This window comes from Eucalyptus grandis, chromosome 4 (assembly GCF_016545825.1).
Source record: "Eucalyptus grandis isolate ANBG69807.140 chromosome 4, ASM1654582v1, whole genome shotgun sequence".
Classification (NCBI taxonomy): Eukaryota; Viridiplantae; Streptophyta; class Magnoliopsida; order Myrtales; family Myrtaceae; genus Eucalyptus; species Eucalyptus grandis.
In genome coordinates, this window is record NC_052615.1 from 12,766,238 (window position 1) to 12,784,123 (window position 17,886).

At 42.0% G+C, this 17,886-nt stretch overlaps 1 protein-coding gene across 1 annotated transcript; it reads left to right on the top strand.

Moving 5' to 3' along the window:
* The first annotated feature begins 13,769 nt into the window (after positions 1-13,769).
* On the top strand, positions 13,770-14,729 carry LOC120292494. The gene has a single exon (XM_039310703.1). The coding sequence runs from the start codon at positions 13,770-13,772 to the stop codon at positions 14,727-14,729; it is 960 nt and encodes a 319-aa protein (XP_039166637.1).
* Positions 14,730-17,886: the final 3,157 nt, after the last annotated feature.

The window sequence follows — 17,886 nt, forward strand, 5'->3', positions numbered from 1 at the left end:
GTGGTATGACGAAATTGTTTATAGTGACTTCTACTAAATTTATTGCATGGTAAGCTTAATGCAGGTGTGCTCGCTAGTTACGTGATCAACATGCTCTTTTAAATTGATCATTTATGAAACTGCTTGCATACGATAGATATTATATTTATATTAGATACATGAATATGGAGTGTCGCGACTTTCCCTAAGATGCACGACCTAAGGATTAGTTTATGGATTATTAAGTCTAAACTTAGCTCGAACTCTCCCAAGGCCATAGTAATTCGCAATTTTGGTTCAAGTTTTTAACATGTAAATGATTTTTATCTAAGAGTCACAAGTAATCAATTTTTTGTGGGTTAACTAGATACTCAAATAAAGCGTTGTTGACACCTAAATGTTGGTTATCATATTTGGTCATTTATTGCATAAGAAAATTAGAGGTTGGTTCGACCCTTAAACAAAAATATCATTAGCATGATTTATATTTGCACCACACGTGGATCACATGGCCCAAGCATGGTGTTATCAAGTAGGGTGTAAATGGTTTAGTTTGGTTTGATTTTTTTGAAAAACTGAACCGAATTGAACTGATAAGGAAATTTATTGAACCAAATTGAAATCCGATCTAAATTGAAATCGAACTGGATGAAAATCTCGGCTTGGTTCGGTTTGGTCCGGCTTTTTGGTTTTTACTTTTGTTTTGTTTCTTTTCCCTACACATACCCTTCAATTTAAAAAAAAAAAAAAAATTGATTTTTTAATTATTTTTCTTCCTTTTCTTTTTATTCTTTTTATTCTTCATTGGCTAGTTGTCGACCATAGTGGCGGCTGGCAATCGGCTAGAGGCAAGTTGGAGCCTCACCAAAGGTCGGTGAGGCTTTGCCTTGTCTGATTAGGCAAGGCTGAGCTCGCTTGATGCCGATAAGCTCGAGCTCGGTTGATGCCGACGAGCTTGAGCTCGCCAGATTTGGTGAGTTGGGCGAGGCTCGAGGCTCGTCGGAGGTTGTTGGAGCCTCACCGACATCCGGAGACCTTTGATGAGGCTCGAGCCCCTGCACAAGTGGCTGGATTAGGTGGGGCTCGAACTCGGCCTTGCTTGACCAAGCGAGGCGAAGCCTCACCATAGGTTGGCAAGGCTCAACCTCGCTAGGCTCCAGCTCGCCTCTGGCTGGTCACGGCCACGGGTCACCAACTGCCACCGTGGCCGGTGATCGGCCAATGAAGAAAAAAAAAAAAAAAGAAAAGAAAATAAAAAATATTTTTTTAAAAATTAAAAAAATTTAGATTTTTTGTTTGGTTGACTGAACTAATTAAAACCGAACCGCTTAATTTTTTTTTTTTTCCATTTTCAATGAAAACCGAACCAAGAAAATCAAATGTTTTGGTTCGGTTTAGTTCGGTTTTCGATTCGGTTTTCGACAGCCCTAATAATAGGGACCATAGTGTGTGTGATTGGAGGGACTTCTTAAAGATGTGATCGGCCACAAGTTTTAACTCCGCACTCAACTCCTCGATAAAATTTGATCTCCGATGGTCATTCGATTCAATGGTTTTCCGTAGCTAATAATTCTATCCACCTTTGAATCTTTTGCAGCGGCGCTCTACATTGTCATCGTGTCAAGCGGGTACGCATCGTGCAGTGAAACTTCCGGTAGCGTCGATGGTTTTCCCTATGAAACCGGCGATCTCAGTGGCCCTTTCGGCGGCCACGACATCTGACGTTCGCGATCGTTGCCTGCCGTCTCCTGTTTGGCGACGAACCCAAAAACTTCCGCGAGCCTCTGCAGTGCCTTGTCCGCTTCAGTCCATTGTCACCGCCACACCTCAAGCGACCTTCACTGCGTTTCCGGTCATAGAGACTCTCCCAGCAACGCTCACCAGTATAATCCGGTTTCTCCAGCACACACCTGCAAGCTTCCGACGACGTCCTTGGCCTTCCACAGTCACACCATAGTCCAGCCCAGCGACAATGGTAATCTCCCGTAATCTCCAGTCCTTCACGCTTCACTTCCTCATCGTGTTACTTGCCGTCCTCGCACGATGCTGCCGCACTTCCTGTCGCCAAGAACGACGTCCTGACGAAACTAGAATTTTCCAGTGATTTTCTTGCAGGTTTTCCAGCGGTAACTACCCCCCACAGCACTCTAACGCCATCTCCAGCCATTCTTGCATTGAGCTGATGCTGCATCACTGCGTCGGAGCACCCTCACCGAAGGTCCTTGCCTTGCCACCGGGTCCTTGACCGTGATCATCGCCAACACACAGTGCACCATGGCTAGTTGTGAGCCGCCTCATCCCCAATTTGAGCCAATTCCGATTTGGGTTACGCGTTCAAATCTTTATCCAATTCGATTTGAATATTTTACTGCCTAATTTGGATATATCCAAGTAAGGCCTATTGTCAAAACTCGATTAAATTACTAATTTGATCCATAAAGACTTTGGATCATTTTCTAATTAGTTCAACTTGACATTGAAGAATTGTTGTGCTTAAAAACTGTGATAATATTTTATTTAGCCTGTGAGATGATGAGTTATGTTTTAGATGATCTCAATCTTTTATTTAAAATTTTTAGCGGTTGCACGTGCGAATTAGGTGAGATTTTATCTTTAATTTAGATAACTACCATGTTTTGAAAAATTACAAAAAGATTGCATTGCATATCATGTCGATTAGAATTGATTTTCTAGTAAGGAATGCATGATAGAATTGAATAGATATTTTTCTTATTTAAATTGAATGCATGTTTAGATGAAATCTATGTTAGATAATGTCTTGAAATTAAATTGCATGTTGATAAGTATCCAAGGTTAAAGATGGGATTTAGGTTAGTCAGTTTCCAAACCTTAAATAGAGAGTATTTTACTTTGGTAGATTTTGACCTTTATTTAATTTTAATTACAAATTTTAATAAAAAATCCAAAAAATATTATGTGCATATCATATCGATTAATTGCATCATATCCATATCATATAGTTTAGGTCATGTCATTAATGCATGTCATATATGCACGTCATTTAGTGATTATATGTTAAGGGCCATTTAAATAAAAAAATTGCATGCTATATTAGGATTAGGTCACGAAAAAATAATTTAGGATTAAATTTGCATGTTTGCATATTACTCTCTCATAAATGAAACCCCCCAAAAACAAAAAAAATCATGCTATGCTAGACATTACATGCATGTTTTTAATTAATAATTTGTAAAATTGGAAATTAGATTAATCTGCTAGGTAGCACCAAGGTATTTAATCTTTTCCTTTTCCTCGCAATTTAATTATTATTTCCTTTATTGAGTGTTATTTTAATGCTTGCATACCCGCATGATCACCTCATATATTAGTGGATAAGTTAAAATCAATTCAAGTTGCTTGACAAACATTTTTTGAAATAAAAGAAATACCAAAAGGGCATTCGAAAAATTTAGTGTAATTAAGTTCTTGAATACACAATCTCTAGTTTGTAGAAGTATAACAACTCTTTCACACTTTACTTCGTTTCTAATAGACCATTAAAAAATTGATTAGTGGTGACTCCTAGTTAAAAATCATTTGCATAGTAAAAACTTAAATCTAAGTTGAGAATTGCTATGGGATTGGGAGAGCCCAAACTAAGTTGGGGCTTAAAATTCCATTAGCCAACCCTAGGTGGCCCATCAGTTTGGGAGGTCGCGACAAGTGTGGAAGAATTGCTTTACTTCTATAAATAAGATATTATGAACTTGGTTATGCTAAATTGTTTGTTTTTTTTTTTTTTTTTTTTGGTAGAAATGGTTATGCTAAATTGTTCCAAGGCTCTTTTGGTACTTTTTTTTTATTTAAAAAAATGTTTGCGGGTAACTTGAATTGATTTTAATTTATCCACTAATTTGATGTTCATACGGGTCCATAAATATTAAAGTAATTCTCAATAAAGAAAGCAATAAATAAATTGTAAGGAAAAGGAAATGATTATATACCTAGTCTATTTTCCAACTTTGCAAGTTATTTATTAAAATATGCATGCGATGACTAATCTAGCATGATTTTTTTAAAGGCTTTTTCTATTTATGAAAGATTAAACTATATGCAACGCATGACGCGTGCATGTAATCCTAAATTATATTTACATAACCTAATTCTAGTATAACATGCAACTTTGATTAAATGGCCCTAAACATGCGATCATTAAATGACGTGCATTAATGACATGACCTAAACTATGACATGGCATATGAAATGGATGTGATGCAATTAACCTCTATGATATGCACATGATATTTTTTGGATATGGAAATTTGGAATAAAAAATTAATGAAAATAAAAATCTGCCTAAAGTGAGATACTATCTAATTTAAATTAGAAAATAGACTAATCTAAATCCTATCTTATTTTAGAAACCTCTCTTAGCATGCAATTCTCTCTAGAAAAATTATCCAACCTACATATTATCTAAACATGCAATTTGAATTCAATTAAGTGTTATAGATGAAGCCAAATATTTGTTTTTAGAGGTTTTTTTGTCTTTTCTATCAGATTTCCTTTTAGGTTAAAAGTGATATCTTTATATTAGCGATGGCTAGACGCTGGCCGTCAAGATGCTGAAAAAGAAAATAGAGAGGCAAGAAAAAGAGAGAAGAAAAAGTGAGTTTTTTCTTGATGAGGGTTCTCAATCTCTTTGTGCCCTGATCTTGAGAGAAGATCGTCGTTGTATTCCAACTTTTTTCGAAGTCTTGTGGATTCGCAGAGTGCCTCTGCATGGAGACGTAGCCCAGGTTTGGGTGAACTTCGATAACAAATTTTCTGGCGTGTTCATATGATTCTGTTATTTTATTATTATATTCTGCTTGGTGAATTGTTTGCGAATGTTATTTTTCTGGAATCGACGTGCGATTTCGTAACAACTGGTATCAGAGCCTGGGTTCGCTAATCGAGAACATCGAGGGTTTTTGGTGACGTTCGATTGAAAGCAAATAGGATGGCAGAAGATAAAATCAGAATCGATAAGTTCAATGGGGAGGATTTCGGATGGTGGAAACTTCAAATAGAGGATTATCTTTATCAAAAAGATCTTTATGCACCACTTGAGGGTTGGAAACCCGAGATGGCGGAAGTGGATCCGACAGTAGAAGCCGGATGGAAAATTCTTGATCGAAAAGCATTTGGTACGATTCGTCTAGGGTTGACAAAAAAGACAGGGTACCACATTGCGAAAGCAAAAACTGCAAAAGAAGCCATGGATATTCTAACGAATATTTATGAAAAGCCGTCCACATCAAATTAGGTATTTTTGCTGAAGAAACTGGTTAATATGAAGTTATCTGATAGAGGTTCTATGGCAGACCATATTAATAGTTTCACGCAGGTCACGGGTCAATTGGAATCCGCAGGCATAAATTTAGATATGAAGCTTCAAGCTTTATTATTTTTATTTTCTCTTTCAGAAAGCTATAATACCGCAGTGCAGGGAATTTCGAGCACCATGAAGGATGATTTAACTCTTGATGATGCTGTGAGTAGTATCATGGATGAAGAGATGCGAAGGAAAGTCTCAGGTAGAGATAATTTTTCTGCATCTACATCTTCAACGGCACTCGTAGTGGAGAACCATGGAAGAAGTAAAAGTAGAGGAAATTTCAGCGGGCGTGGCAGATCACAATCAAGGGGTAAGAGACAGGTTGCAAAAGATGAGTGTTGGTTTTGTCACAAAACCGGACACCGGAGGTTTCAGTGTGAAGCCTACAAAAAGAAGCAGCAAGATGAGAATCAAGGAGCTAATGTGGTTAGCGATGAGTCTTTGTTAGATAACTTGTGTTTTCTGCAGGGTTTGACTTGACAATAGATAAATGATTTATTGATTTTGGTGTTTCTTTTCATTGCACCTCGCAAAGAGACATATTTGATGATTATGCTAGTGGAGATTTTGGACAAGTGGTTGTGGGAAACGGCCACATGTGTCCAATTGTTGGGAAAGGAACCGTGACTGTGAACATCTCAGGTGGAGGACGTCTAGTTTTGCATGAAACTAGGCATATTCCGGAATTAAAGAAAAATCTGATTTCAACTAGTAAACTTGACCAAGAAGGTTTGGTAATAACCTTTGGCTGCGGAGAGTGGAAGATAACCTCAGGGGTAAGAGTAGTAGCAAAGGGAAAGCGTACAGGTACACTTTACCTTCTCCAAGGAGACAATATTAGTGATATGGTTGCAACTACAATGGCTACAAGTAATTTGTCTACTCTTTGGCATTATCGTTTGGGACATCTTGGTGAAAAAGGTGTAAAGCGGTTACACTTGAGGAAATTACTTCCGGGTTTACAAAAAGTTGAGTTAGATTTTTGTGAGAGTTGCATTTATGGAAAACATAAGGCTGTTAGTTTTCAATTGAATGGGCGACAAAATAAAGGTCAGAAGCTAGAATTGGTTCACACTGATGTATGGGAAGAACTCTCTTATGGTGGTAAGAGATATTTATGATGCAACAAGGAAGACTTGGGTCTATGCTCTTAGAGAAAAGTCAGAAGTATTTGGGATGTTTAGAATGTGGAAGACCATGGTAGAAAAAGAAACAGGTTATCAGATTAAAGCTCTGAAATCTGATAATGGTGGTGAATACACAAGTAAGGAATTTGCAGAATATTTGAGTCAAGAGGGCATACACGGGTTAAAGACTGTTCCTAGAACTCCTCAAGAGAACGGTGTAATTGAAAGGATGAACATGACTATTCTAGAACGTGCGAGATGCATGAGGCTACATGCGGGTCTCTCGCTACACTTATGGGCTGCCACAGTTGATGCAACTGTTTATCTTATCAACAAAAGTCCATCTAGTGCGTTGGATGGAGAAATACCACAAGAGCGGTGGTTAGGTAAAAAGATTAATTATTCACATCTAAAGGTGTTTGGTTGTATTGCATATGCTTTGATTGACAGGGAGGATAGGAAAAAGCTTGATGCTAAGTCCCAGAAGTGCGTCTTTATCGGATACGGTGGTGACGAGTATGGCTATAGGCTTTGGGATTATGAGAATAACAAAGTCATTTGCAGTCGCAATGTGGTATTCCATGAAGAAAAGATGTACAAAGATCATCAGATAGAGCATGAGAAGGTAGTAGAACCAGAATATGTTGAAGTAGACACAATGCCCATGAAGATGTTTCCAGTAGAGCAAAGTGCACTTGAAAGAGAGGTTCAAGATGAGCCTATTATCAATGAAGAGATAGTTCAAGAGGAACGCAGTGATTCGGAGCAAACGAACGACCCTGAAGTACCTGTCTTGAGGAGGTTTACACGTGTGAGCCAAAAAGCCAAAGGTAGCCATGTCTTTTGATCCATACAACGAGGCAAAGGTAGAGCCATGTCTTATATGAGCCATGTCTTATATACAGATTCGGGGGAACCGGAGACTTACAACGAGGCAAAGGTAGACACGTCTCACTTGCAGTGGGAGTGTGCTATGAAAGACGAGATGAGCTCGTTACTTTAGAACAAAACTTGGGAGTTGACCAAGTTGCCCACAGGTAAAAAAGTTTTATTAAACAAATGAGTGTACAGGATTAAGAATGAAGTAGATGGTAGCATTAGATACAAGGCGAGACTTGTAGTTAAGAGCTTTTCTCAAAAAGAAGGAATCGACTACTCCGAGATATTTTCACCTGTAGTGAAAATGACATCAATAGAGTTCTGCTGAGTATAATTGCAGTGGAGGATCTTCATATTGAGCAGTTAGACGTAAAAATAGCGTTTTTACACGGTGACTTAGATGAAGAACTATACATGGCACAACCTAAAGGTTTTGAAGTCAAAGGTAAGGAGCACATGGTATGTCGCTTGAAGAAAAGCTTGTATGGCTTGAAACAAGCTCCGCGGCAATGGTACCTAAAATTTGATAGTTTCATGCAAGAAAAAGGATTTGCGCACTGTGAGTCTCGATCACCGTGTGTTTATTTTCGCAAATATGATGATGGTGACATTGTGTATCTCTCTTTATATGTGGATGACATGCTGGTGGCTAGTTCCAATATGAAGAGAATCGTAGAAGTAAAGAAGATGAAATCATCACAGTTTGCTATGAAAGACTTGGGAGAGGCCAAGAATATTTTAGGCATGAAAATCATCAGGGACAGGAAAAATAAAAAATTATGGTTGTCGTAGGAAGACTATGTGAACAAGGTGTTAAAGAGATTTAACATGGACAAGGCAAAACCGGTTGCAACTCCTCTAGCGAGTCACTTCAAACTTTCCAAGGATATGTGTCCAAGCACTCAGACTTTGAAAGATGAGATGTCGGTAGTTCCATATGCACTAGCAGTGGGGAGTTTGATGTATGCCATGGTGAGCACGAGACCAGACATTGCACAAGCAGTGGGAGTTGTGAGTCGATATATGCGAACCCGGGTAGAGAGAGCATTGGAATGCAGTAAAATGGATATTGAGATATCTAGCAGGTACTTCCAATTACTCACTTTGTTATGGTGGTACATCTCTAGGGTTGCAGGGTTATGTAGATGCAGATCATTCGGGTGATCGAGATAGTGGTAAGAGTACCACTGGATATGTCTTTACAGTTGCAGGTACAACAGTGAGTTGGGTGTCTCAACTACAAAAAGTAGTGGCTTTATCGACGACAGAGGTAGAATACGTGGCGATCACAGAAGCCTCCAAGGAAATCATGTGGTTACAAGATTATATGGAGGAGTTACATCGAAAACAGCCAGTCAGTACACTGTGGAGTGATAGTCAAAGTTTAGTGCACTTAGCAAAGAATGCAGCTTATCACTTAAGGACTAGACATATCAAGAAGCGTTATCACTTTATTAGGTCAGCATTGAAAGATAATGAGTTAAAGTTACTGAAGATTGATGGCTCGAAGAATCCATCTGACATGTTGACCAAGGTAGTAGACAAAGAGAAGCATATTTTTTGTACTACTGCCATTGGTATTACTCCATGTTGATTGATGAGGAGTATCACAGAGGCACAAGTTTTTCAACTAGTATTTTTTGAAGAAGATGGATGCAAAGTTGCTTGGTGCTTGGGTATATTTGTCTTCAAGTGGGAGATTGTTATAGATGAAGCCAAATACTTATTTTTAGGGGCTTTTTTGTCTATTCTATCAGATTTCCTTTTAGGTTAAAAGTGATATCTTTATATTAGCGATGGCTAGAGGCTAGACGCTGAAAAAGAAAATAGAGAGTCAAGAAAAAGAGAGAAGAAAAAGTGAGTTTTTCTTGATGAGGGTTCTCAATCTCTTTGTGCCCTGATCTTGAGAGAAGATCGTCGTTGTATTCCAACTTTTTTGAAGTCTAGTGGATTCGCAGAGTGCCTCTGCGTGGAGACGTAGTCTAGGTTTGGGTGAACTTCGATAACAAATTTTCTGGCGTGTTCATCTGATTTTGTTATTTTATTATTATATTCTGCTTGGTGAATTGTTTGCGAACGTTATTTTTCTGGAATTGACGTGCGATTTCATAACACTAATAAAATATGAAAATCTAATATGTGATCATATATAGAAAATTAATCCTAATCTACATGACATGCAATCTTTTTGTGTACAGTGGCTCACAAGGAAGCTCATGGCGGTGGAATGGATGTCCATGATTGGAAATGATCATGGCCCGTGGAGAAAAGGGCTTGGAAAACTTGCAGTCGAGTGCGGCCTTTGGTGGTTTTGGCCAAAATTGCTCACGGCGAATCATTGAGAACTTGCCAAAAAAAAAAAAAATCGAAAGTTTTTTTGGTTGCGATGATTTACGAGGATACAGCCACCAGTAGGTCACGGAGGAATGGCTCAGGTTGTCACCGAGTGGGAGGAGCAGTAGCAAGGCAGCGGGAATTGTGGCTTTGTCACGGGTCTAGGTGTTGCGGCGTCAATAGTAGGCCGTCAGAGGCTTCACCGGACGTCCCGGGTAGGAGTAACAGGCAGCGACTCATCGAGCGGCAGTAGGTCCGTAGGGAGGTGGCAACGTCTTTACTTGAGGGACCTTCGCAGCACAACAAGATCATCACCGGCGTGAAGCGAGCCTCGTGACGTCTCGGCCAAAGGAAGCAGCAAGCTTCACTTGTTGTTGTTGGGGAGCAGCGGTGGTGCGACTAAAGCAAGGATGGATGGCGAAGCAGCAGGGTCGATGGGGCTGATGCAACACTGGTGGGGCTTTGGCCACGAGGATGTGTCGGCCGAAGCGCTCTCTCTCTCTCTCTCTCTCGCGTGAGAGATACCAACCTTGGATTATGAGGCATAGATGTATATTTACAATGCTAACCTAGGTTTAATTCACTCTTGTATAACCTGAGGCCATTCCCTAATTAGATTTGGAATGGGCCGAATTAAGCTTAAATTAGTCCAATTAAGGCCTTCCAACTCGATGAATTTAGGCCACCATGCTCCATATGGGTTGGCCAAATTTCCTCCTTCCTTATGGGCTCAGTTTGTTCAAGTAAATGCAATTACTAGAAATATGATCCAATGATCATGTGCTATTTAATCATATTATTTTTGTTTGGGGACATAAAATGATCTCTAACATTTAATGCAATAAATGTCCAAATGGGATGTCAAAATTAAGGTGCTAATATGGAAATATATGAGAGAAAAAAGGACAGTGATCTCCAATCAAGTTTTGCGTGGGCATATTTGATTGTGGACATTTGAGTGCTAGTCTAAAAGTGTGATTACACTTCCTATCGAAGCTATTGGCAGACGACTTTACTCAACAACCCCTCCCTCCCGACAAGAGCAAAAGATTTGGGCTTGACAATGCAGACTCTGAAAAGGATGGTTACGGACCATACAGACTCAGATCTAACTTAGACAATAACTCTCACATAAGCAGTGGGCCCCCCATAACCAACTTGAATATTTCATAGTTTTTTGTCCCATTCATTAAAGTAGTGACCTCGTGATCTCCGAAAACAAATTCCTTCGTTGGTTGCTAGGTACTCCCCGGTCTGGGTCTTAATCTGAATTGAGGTCTAGTTGCCACGTATCTCCAAACCAGGTTTGCCATAATTTGATGGGTCCCAAAAGAAGTTTATCTTATCTGACAAGTTTTTATCCGTATTCTTTAAAGTTTAATGAATGATATCTCTCGTTTTAAAAAGTCTATTGATTTTGACTAATTTTACTTATATTCTTTAAAACTTGATAAATGACATCTCTAATAGCGTGATGCACGTATAAGAGTAATGTCATGATATCTCAACAGCGTACCATGTGGCATATTGATCTTAAGTGACCTTTGCCTGTTTGAAAGAGATCTACATGTGAGTCACGTTGATGCAGATCTCAAAGACTTCTCTTGTTTTTCTAAGAAGTTTTGTAACTAACCTCATTTCTTCATTTAATTCTTAGAATATTATTGATGAATGTTATAGGACACTTATTAAGACACTGTTGACACCTAACTTTTTTTTTTTTATTAAAAAAACAACAAAACAACAAAAAAGAAAAAAAGAAGAAGAGAAAAACGCTTAGGAGTCGGGTTGGGCCGAATCCGGCCTTGGCCCGGCCCGCCTCTCTTTCCTGCCCCCCCGCGCGGCCCAGCCTCCTCTTCCCTTTAGTCCCGCCCGCGGCCTAGCTTCTCTCCCCCTAGCCTAGCTAACGACCAACCTGTCTTCTTCCTCCCTGGTGTCTTCGCGCGCGGAACCTGCAACAAAGGAGAAAAGACAACACAACAGAGTAGAGGAGCAGAGCAGGGGCAGAGAGAAGAAAGAGTAGAGAAGGAGGGGACAGGATAGGGCGGAGGAGAGAATCGAGGGAGAAAAAGAGAACCGAGAGAGAGAGAGAAGAGGGGCAAAAGGGAATGCACCAGCAGAGAAGGAACCAGAGAGAGAATCGAGAGGGAAAGAGAGGTCTGGGGGAGAGATCTGAAGGAAGGAGGGCAAGACCACCGCCGTTGCCGCCGACACGTTGCCCGACCACCGCCGCTGCCACCGTTTCCTTTAGAGCCCAGGTTGGTATTTCACCAAACATCTTGCGTGCGTTCCTCGGAATAGAGACGGCCGGAGCTCACCTCAACTAGTTCGGGCGAGCTCCGGCCTCCCCAATTGTCCTTGCTGCATTCCCCAATGCCCCGGTATCCTCATTAACTCCCTGGACCCATGCTTGAGTCTCGATCGAGCCGAAGATCCCTAGGTTCATCAGCGCACGCTGCCTGCTTGACGAAATGCTAAGTCGAAATTTCCCCCCTATTCTCGTCGTTTAGGGCCTTGGGCCGTGTCCTCTCTCTCCATCTCTCCCTCTCTCTTCTATGTTGTTTAGGTCAGGTTCTCGGGAGCTGCGTCGTTGGAGCCGAGGGAGGTTGGAGCCACGAGTCCTTGCACGCATTGTCGGAGCTTGCCCTAAAACCCCCCTGTCGTCACCCTCAAAGCCCTTTGGCCTCGGGAGGTCGAAAGTCGCCTCCACACCTAATCGAGACGGCGCTGTCGCGCTTTGGCCGGTGAACCGCCTCGTCAACCAGAGGAGGAAGGCCGAGCTGGGCTAGATCTTTCTGGCCCGCTCGGCCTCTTTCTTCCGCAACCCACAACCCAGAGTTGGTTTGGGCTGTGAGCCTACAGACTCTTTTTTTTTGCAGGGGAGTGGGCCCGCTGGTTGAGGCCTAATCCCGGACTAGCGAAGGCCCAACCAGGGTTAGTCGGGCCTGACCCACTCGGGTGGGCTGACCGGCTTGCCCCCCCAACCGGGTCGAGATCGGACGTGACCCGGTTCGCCAAATAATTTTTTTTTTAAATTAATTAATTTTTAAAAAAAAATTATTAAAAATTTCAAAAATCTAAAAAATGTAGGGTTTGATTGGGAATTGCCATGTCTTGCCTTCTTAATATAATTGGCATTTATTTGCTCGTATATTGATTATATCGCATGTTTAATTTGCATATCTAATTACGTTTGTGAATATTTAATTGCACGTGCTCAATTTTACTGCAATTAGGATCTTGGTAGTTATAATTATTATTTTAATGATTGCGCATTCGCATGATCACCTTGCATGTTAGTGGATATGTGTAAAATCAATCCAAACTGCCTGACAAAAATATTTTCTTTTAAAATGAATAAGATTAGGTATCGAAAGGGCACTAATTGGTCAATTAGTGTAATCAAGTCCTTGATCCTAGATTCTTTGGTTCGTAGGAAGTGAGGCATACTCCCATGCCTCGCTTGGTTTCTAGCCGACCCCAATAGGCTAGTGACGACTCCTTATTGCAAATTTCTCTAAAATATCCCAATGTCGTGCAAGGTATGGGCTTGGGAGAGCTTGTGCCTAATTGTCATGCCCAGAACCCCGAGCGTGCACACATCCCTCAACGGTCAATTAAAAATGCGACATCCCAAGAGGCATCGCCTACCCACTTTTTTTTTTTTTTTTTATCTTTCAATTAAGTACATGCGGAAGCGAATTAAATAAATACCCGGCCAACAAATAAACAATTGGGATAGTACAGCATGACAAAAGTTGCCGAAAACAACTTATTCATTCATCAACTGTTCTTCGCTCGAATGGCTTCCTTGTCTGCTGCTCATGCGAGCATTCTCGGCAAGGGCCCTATTTCGGACCCGAAGGATGCTTCTATCCCCCTCCCTCTCATCCATCCCCTGCTCGATTTTCCTCGGTTGTTAGGGGTGCTCGGGGTCGCTCCCGAAGTAGAGGGCGAAGCAGAGCAAGGAAAGCTCGGCCTCGCCTAGGCTTCGCCCCTCTACCTTATGTTATTAGCGAAGTATCTGCCCCACCATTGGACAAGGATCCGAAGAGTAACACCATTGCTGGGAATGAATCGAATGATGTTTGTCCTCGTCCCCCCCTGTTATGCGTGATAATGTGCGTACTGGCCTATCTATTGTTGTTGCTAAACCGTCTGTAACCCAGAAAGACTCTCCATCGACTGATGTTCTACCCCCTATTCGAACGTGGGCTGCAGTTACTCATTCAGCTACTAAGGGGTATAAATTGTCTTACTACCCGCTTGCTGTTGTGGATAATGAAGTAATGCCGCAGATTACACCTGAGATTATGCAGGCTGCTCATCCTAAATGGGAGGATTGTCTAGTTGGATACTATATCGGAAAGAGACTTCCCTATCAATTGACGCAGGACACCCTTAAGCATGCCTGGGGTGATGAGTTAGTTGAGGTAATTGCGGCTGATATGGGTTTCTATTACCTACGTATTATGAATGGGGAGTTCAGGAGGAAAATTCTCGAAGGTGGGCCGATTACAGTAGCAAAAATCCCGCTTATTCTCCATCAATGGCATCCTAAGATGGAGCTCAAGAAGGATTGTCATAACTCTGTGCCTATATGGATCCGTTTAAGGAATGTTCCGGTTGTATGTTGGTCTGCACCTGGTTTGAGCACTCTTGCTAGTGCTGTTGGTAAGCCGTTATTTGTTGACAGCAGAACAGAACATATGACTATGGTTGCCTTTGCCCGTATTTGTGTGGAGATTGATGCATCGAGCTCGTTTCTTGAATTCATTAAGTTTTCCCTTGATGGTGAAAATCGCTTTGTGGATGTTCATTATGAATGGGTGCCAACTATTTGCCCCTCCTGCTGCACTTTTGGTCACAAATGTGCTGCTCCTGGTGACCTTAAGTCTAAATCTGGCCCTGCAGCTGCTAATCCAAGTTCGGTCCGTTCAGCTAATGAATGGAGGGAAGTGCGGGGAAAGCGTAACAACAGACACCCGATTCAACCAGAGAACCCCCCTCCCTCACCTCGCACTATGGCTCCCCCTCAGTCAGAAGGTGATAAAGATTCTGCAACTTAGCAGATGGAGCCCGAAATGGTAAATCGGGTACCTATGAATGAGGTATATCTTCCCCCTCCGTCTTTCGAATTAATACCTGATGTCCCTTTAGCCCCTCCTCTGGCAATTCAAGTTCAAGATTCAGGGAAATCCTCTTCGGATTTATCATCCTTAGATGAAGAAGTGGTGGATGAAATTGCTTCGGGTAGGAGTGACTCGGATTCACCTCATGTGGTAGCCTCATCTATCCCGGAGGAGACTATCCCTCCCCCACCTGTCCTTGATCCTGTGGTAGATGCTCCTGCGCGCCTGAAAGGACCTCTTCGATATGCATCTGCTGATGCGAGTATACCACCTAGCCCAAAGCCGGTGCCCTCCTCGGTTAGAAAACGAGGAGGAAGGAAGAGGTAACCCCTCCTATCTTTTGTTTCCTATGTTTTTTGGAGTTTGGAATATAAGGGGTCTCGGTCTCCCCCTTAAGCAAGTTGAAATTAGGCATTTTGTGAGGACCAACAACCTTAGTTGTGTGGGCATTTTGGAGACCAAAATCTCTCATGCTGCGTTTTCTACTATTTCTGCAGCCCTTACTTAGGGTTGGCGGTGGTGTTCCAACTACATCCATTCGCATAGGGGGAGAGTATGGGTGGGTTGGAATCCCATTAATGCCTCTTTTGATATCTCTGATTGTTCGGCTCAGGCTATTCATGGTCGGTTGCTTTGTCTCAATAGCGGCAGTTCTTTCAATCTATTTGTTATATATGAAGATCATTCCTTCGTTTTGAGAAGACCCCTTTGGAATGAGCTTATGCGTCTTAGTCTATTGCTCTCGGATTCGCCGTGGATTATCGCTGGAGATTTCAACGCGATTCGGGATGCTTCGGATAGAGCCAATTCTTCTAACTATTGGATCCCCTCGTTCAATGATTTTGGAGAATGTCTTGCTGAAGTTGGGTTGGATGATATGAGATATGTGGGAAATAGATTCACGTGGGCAACCTCTTCGGGATCGACCCGCAGGCTTAGGAAAATTGACAGAGTTTTGATCAACTCAGCCTGGAATTCGATGTTTTCATTCTCGGAAGCATCCTTTTTGGCCCAGGGGGTGTCGGATCATTGCCCAATGGTTGTGAGAATCATGCTTGTTCCCAATACCCGCAAGCCTTTCAAGTTCTTCAACTTTTGGATGAGCCATCCCTCCTTCTTTGACATGGTCTCGCAGGTTTGGAATTCTGAGTTTCCTGGTACGTCTATGTATTCCCTGTGCTGCAAGCTTCGTGCGCTCAAATGCAGGCTCAAGCGTCTGAATAGAATGGCCTATGCGGACATATCTATGAGAACTGATGAAGCTAGAGCTCAGCTCTCTTTGGCCCAGGAAGCCATTCAACTTGATCCGTTTAACCAGGTCCTGGCGGATACAGAGCAGGAGCGGTTATGGGTATTTTCTAACCTTCGCCTCCAGGAGGAATCGTTTTATAGGCAAAAGTCGAGAGTGAGGTGGCTTAAGGAAGGAGATCTAAATACAAAATTTTTCCACCACTCCGTCAAATGATCCCACTTGCGAAATGGAATCATTTCAATCCATGATGGAGACCGGTTGGTCTCTCACCCGCCTGAGGTACAACAGCTCTTTCTCTCTCATTTCCAGGATCTCTTGGCGGCCTCCTCACCATCCTCGGTGCCCTTGGTTGCCGAGATCCAGGAGAATTTGATTCACACTCTCAATGATATACAGATCCAGGAGCTGTCTCGCCTTGTTTCGGATGAGGAAATTCGGTCTACTCTATTCTCCCTTGCTTCTGGTAAATCCCTTGGCCCGGATGGCTTTAATGTTGAATTCTTCAAGCGGGCGTGGGAGATTATTGGACCATCGGTCCTGATGGCAATCCGAGACTTCTTTATTAATGGTCAGCTTCTGAAGGAGATCAATGCAACTATCCTGACTCTAATCCCGAAGGTCCCTAATGCGTCGACGGTTAATGACTTTCGGCCTATAGCGTGTTGCAACACTCTATACAAGTGTATCACAAAGATTATTGCTAACAGGTTAGCTGCTGTGCTCCCCTCCATAGTTAGTCTTCCTCATAATGCTTTCGTGAAAGGAAGACATATAAGCGATAACATTATGCTGACCCAGGAATTGTTTAGTGACTTTCACCACGATCCTTATCGGCCTAAATGTACTATCAAGGTTGATTTTTGCAAAGCCTACGATTCCATTGATTGGAACTTTATCCGTCTTACCTTGATGGCCTTTGGATTCCCTGCTATTTTTATCGACCGCATAATGACCTGCATTCAATCGCCTAAGTTTTCTATTTCTCTTAATGGTGCATTGCATGGTTTTTTCTCGAGTGGGAAAGGAATCCGGCAGGGCGACCCTATGTCCCCGTACCTCTTCACTCTCGTTATGGAAGTTTTTACTGGAATCCTCAATACCCAAACGTCCAAGGTGGGCTTTGAATTCTTTTGGAGATGCAAGGCGACTAGGCTCTCCCACCTTTTCTTTGCAGACGATGTATTATTGTTCTCCGAAGGTAATATGTCTTCTTTGTGCTTGTTATTGGATGGGTTGCAATCTTTTGCTAGCTGGTCTGGGCTGAACCCCAACTTCAACAAAAGCGAAATCTTTCTCTCGGGTGGCTCTCAAGCTCTAAAAGATTCCATGGTCAGTACCTCTGGCTTTCAATTGGGTTCGCTCCCGTTTAGGTACCTCGGTGTACCTATTGTTTCATCTAGACTGGGCAAATTTGATTGTATATCTTTGGTGAATGCTATAACCTCTAGAGTCCAATCCTGGACGAACCGGTTCCTCTCCCTGGCCAGTAGACTTCAGCTGATTAGATCGGTCTTGCACTCGATTCAGGTCTATTGGTCTAGTGTTTTCATCCTCCCCTCCTCGGTCACAAGACAATTTGAGAAAATCTTTCGCCAATTCCTTTGGAAGGGACCGACCCTTGGTTCAGGAGGGGCGAAGGTCCAATGGGATGAAGTTTACCTACCCAAGGAGGAAGGTGGCTTGGGCATCCGATCCATTCGGGTTAGTAATATCGCTTCAATGATTAAACACTTGTGGCTCCTCTTTATTGATAAAGAATCGCTTTGGTGCAAATGGATCCATTCCAACTTCATCAAGCATAAGAATTTTTGGGTCGTTCCTAGGCCTACTATATGCTCTTGG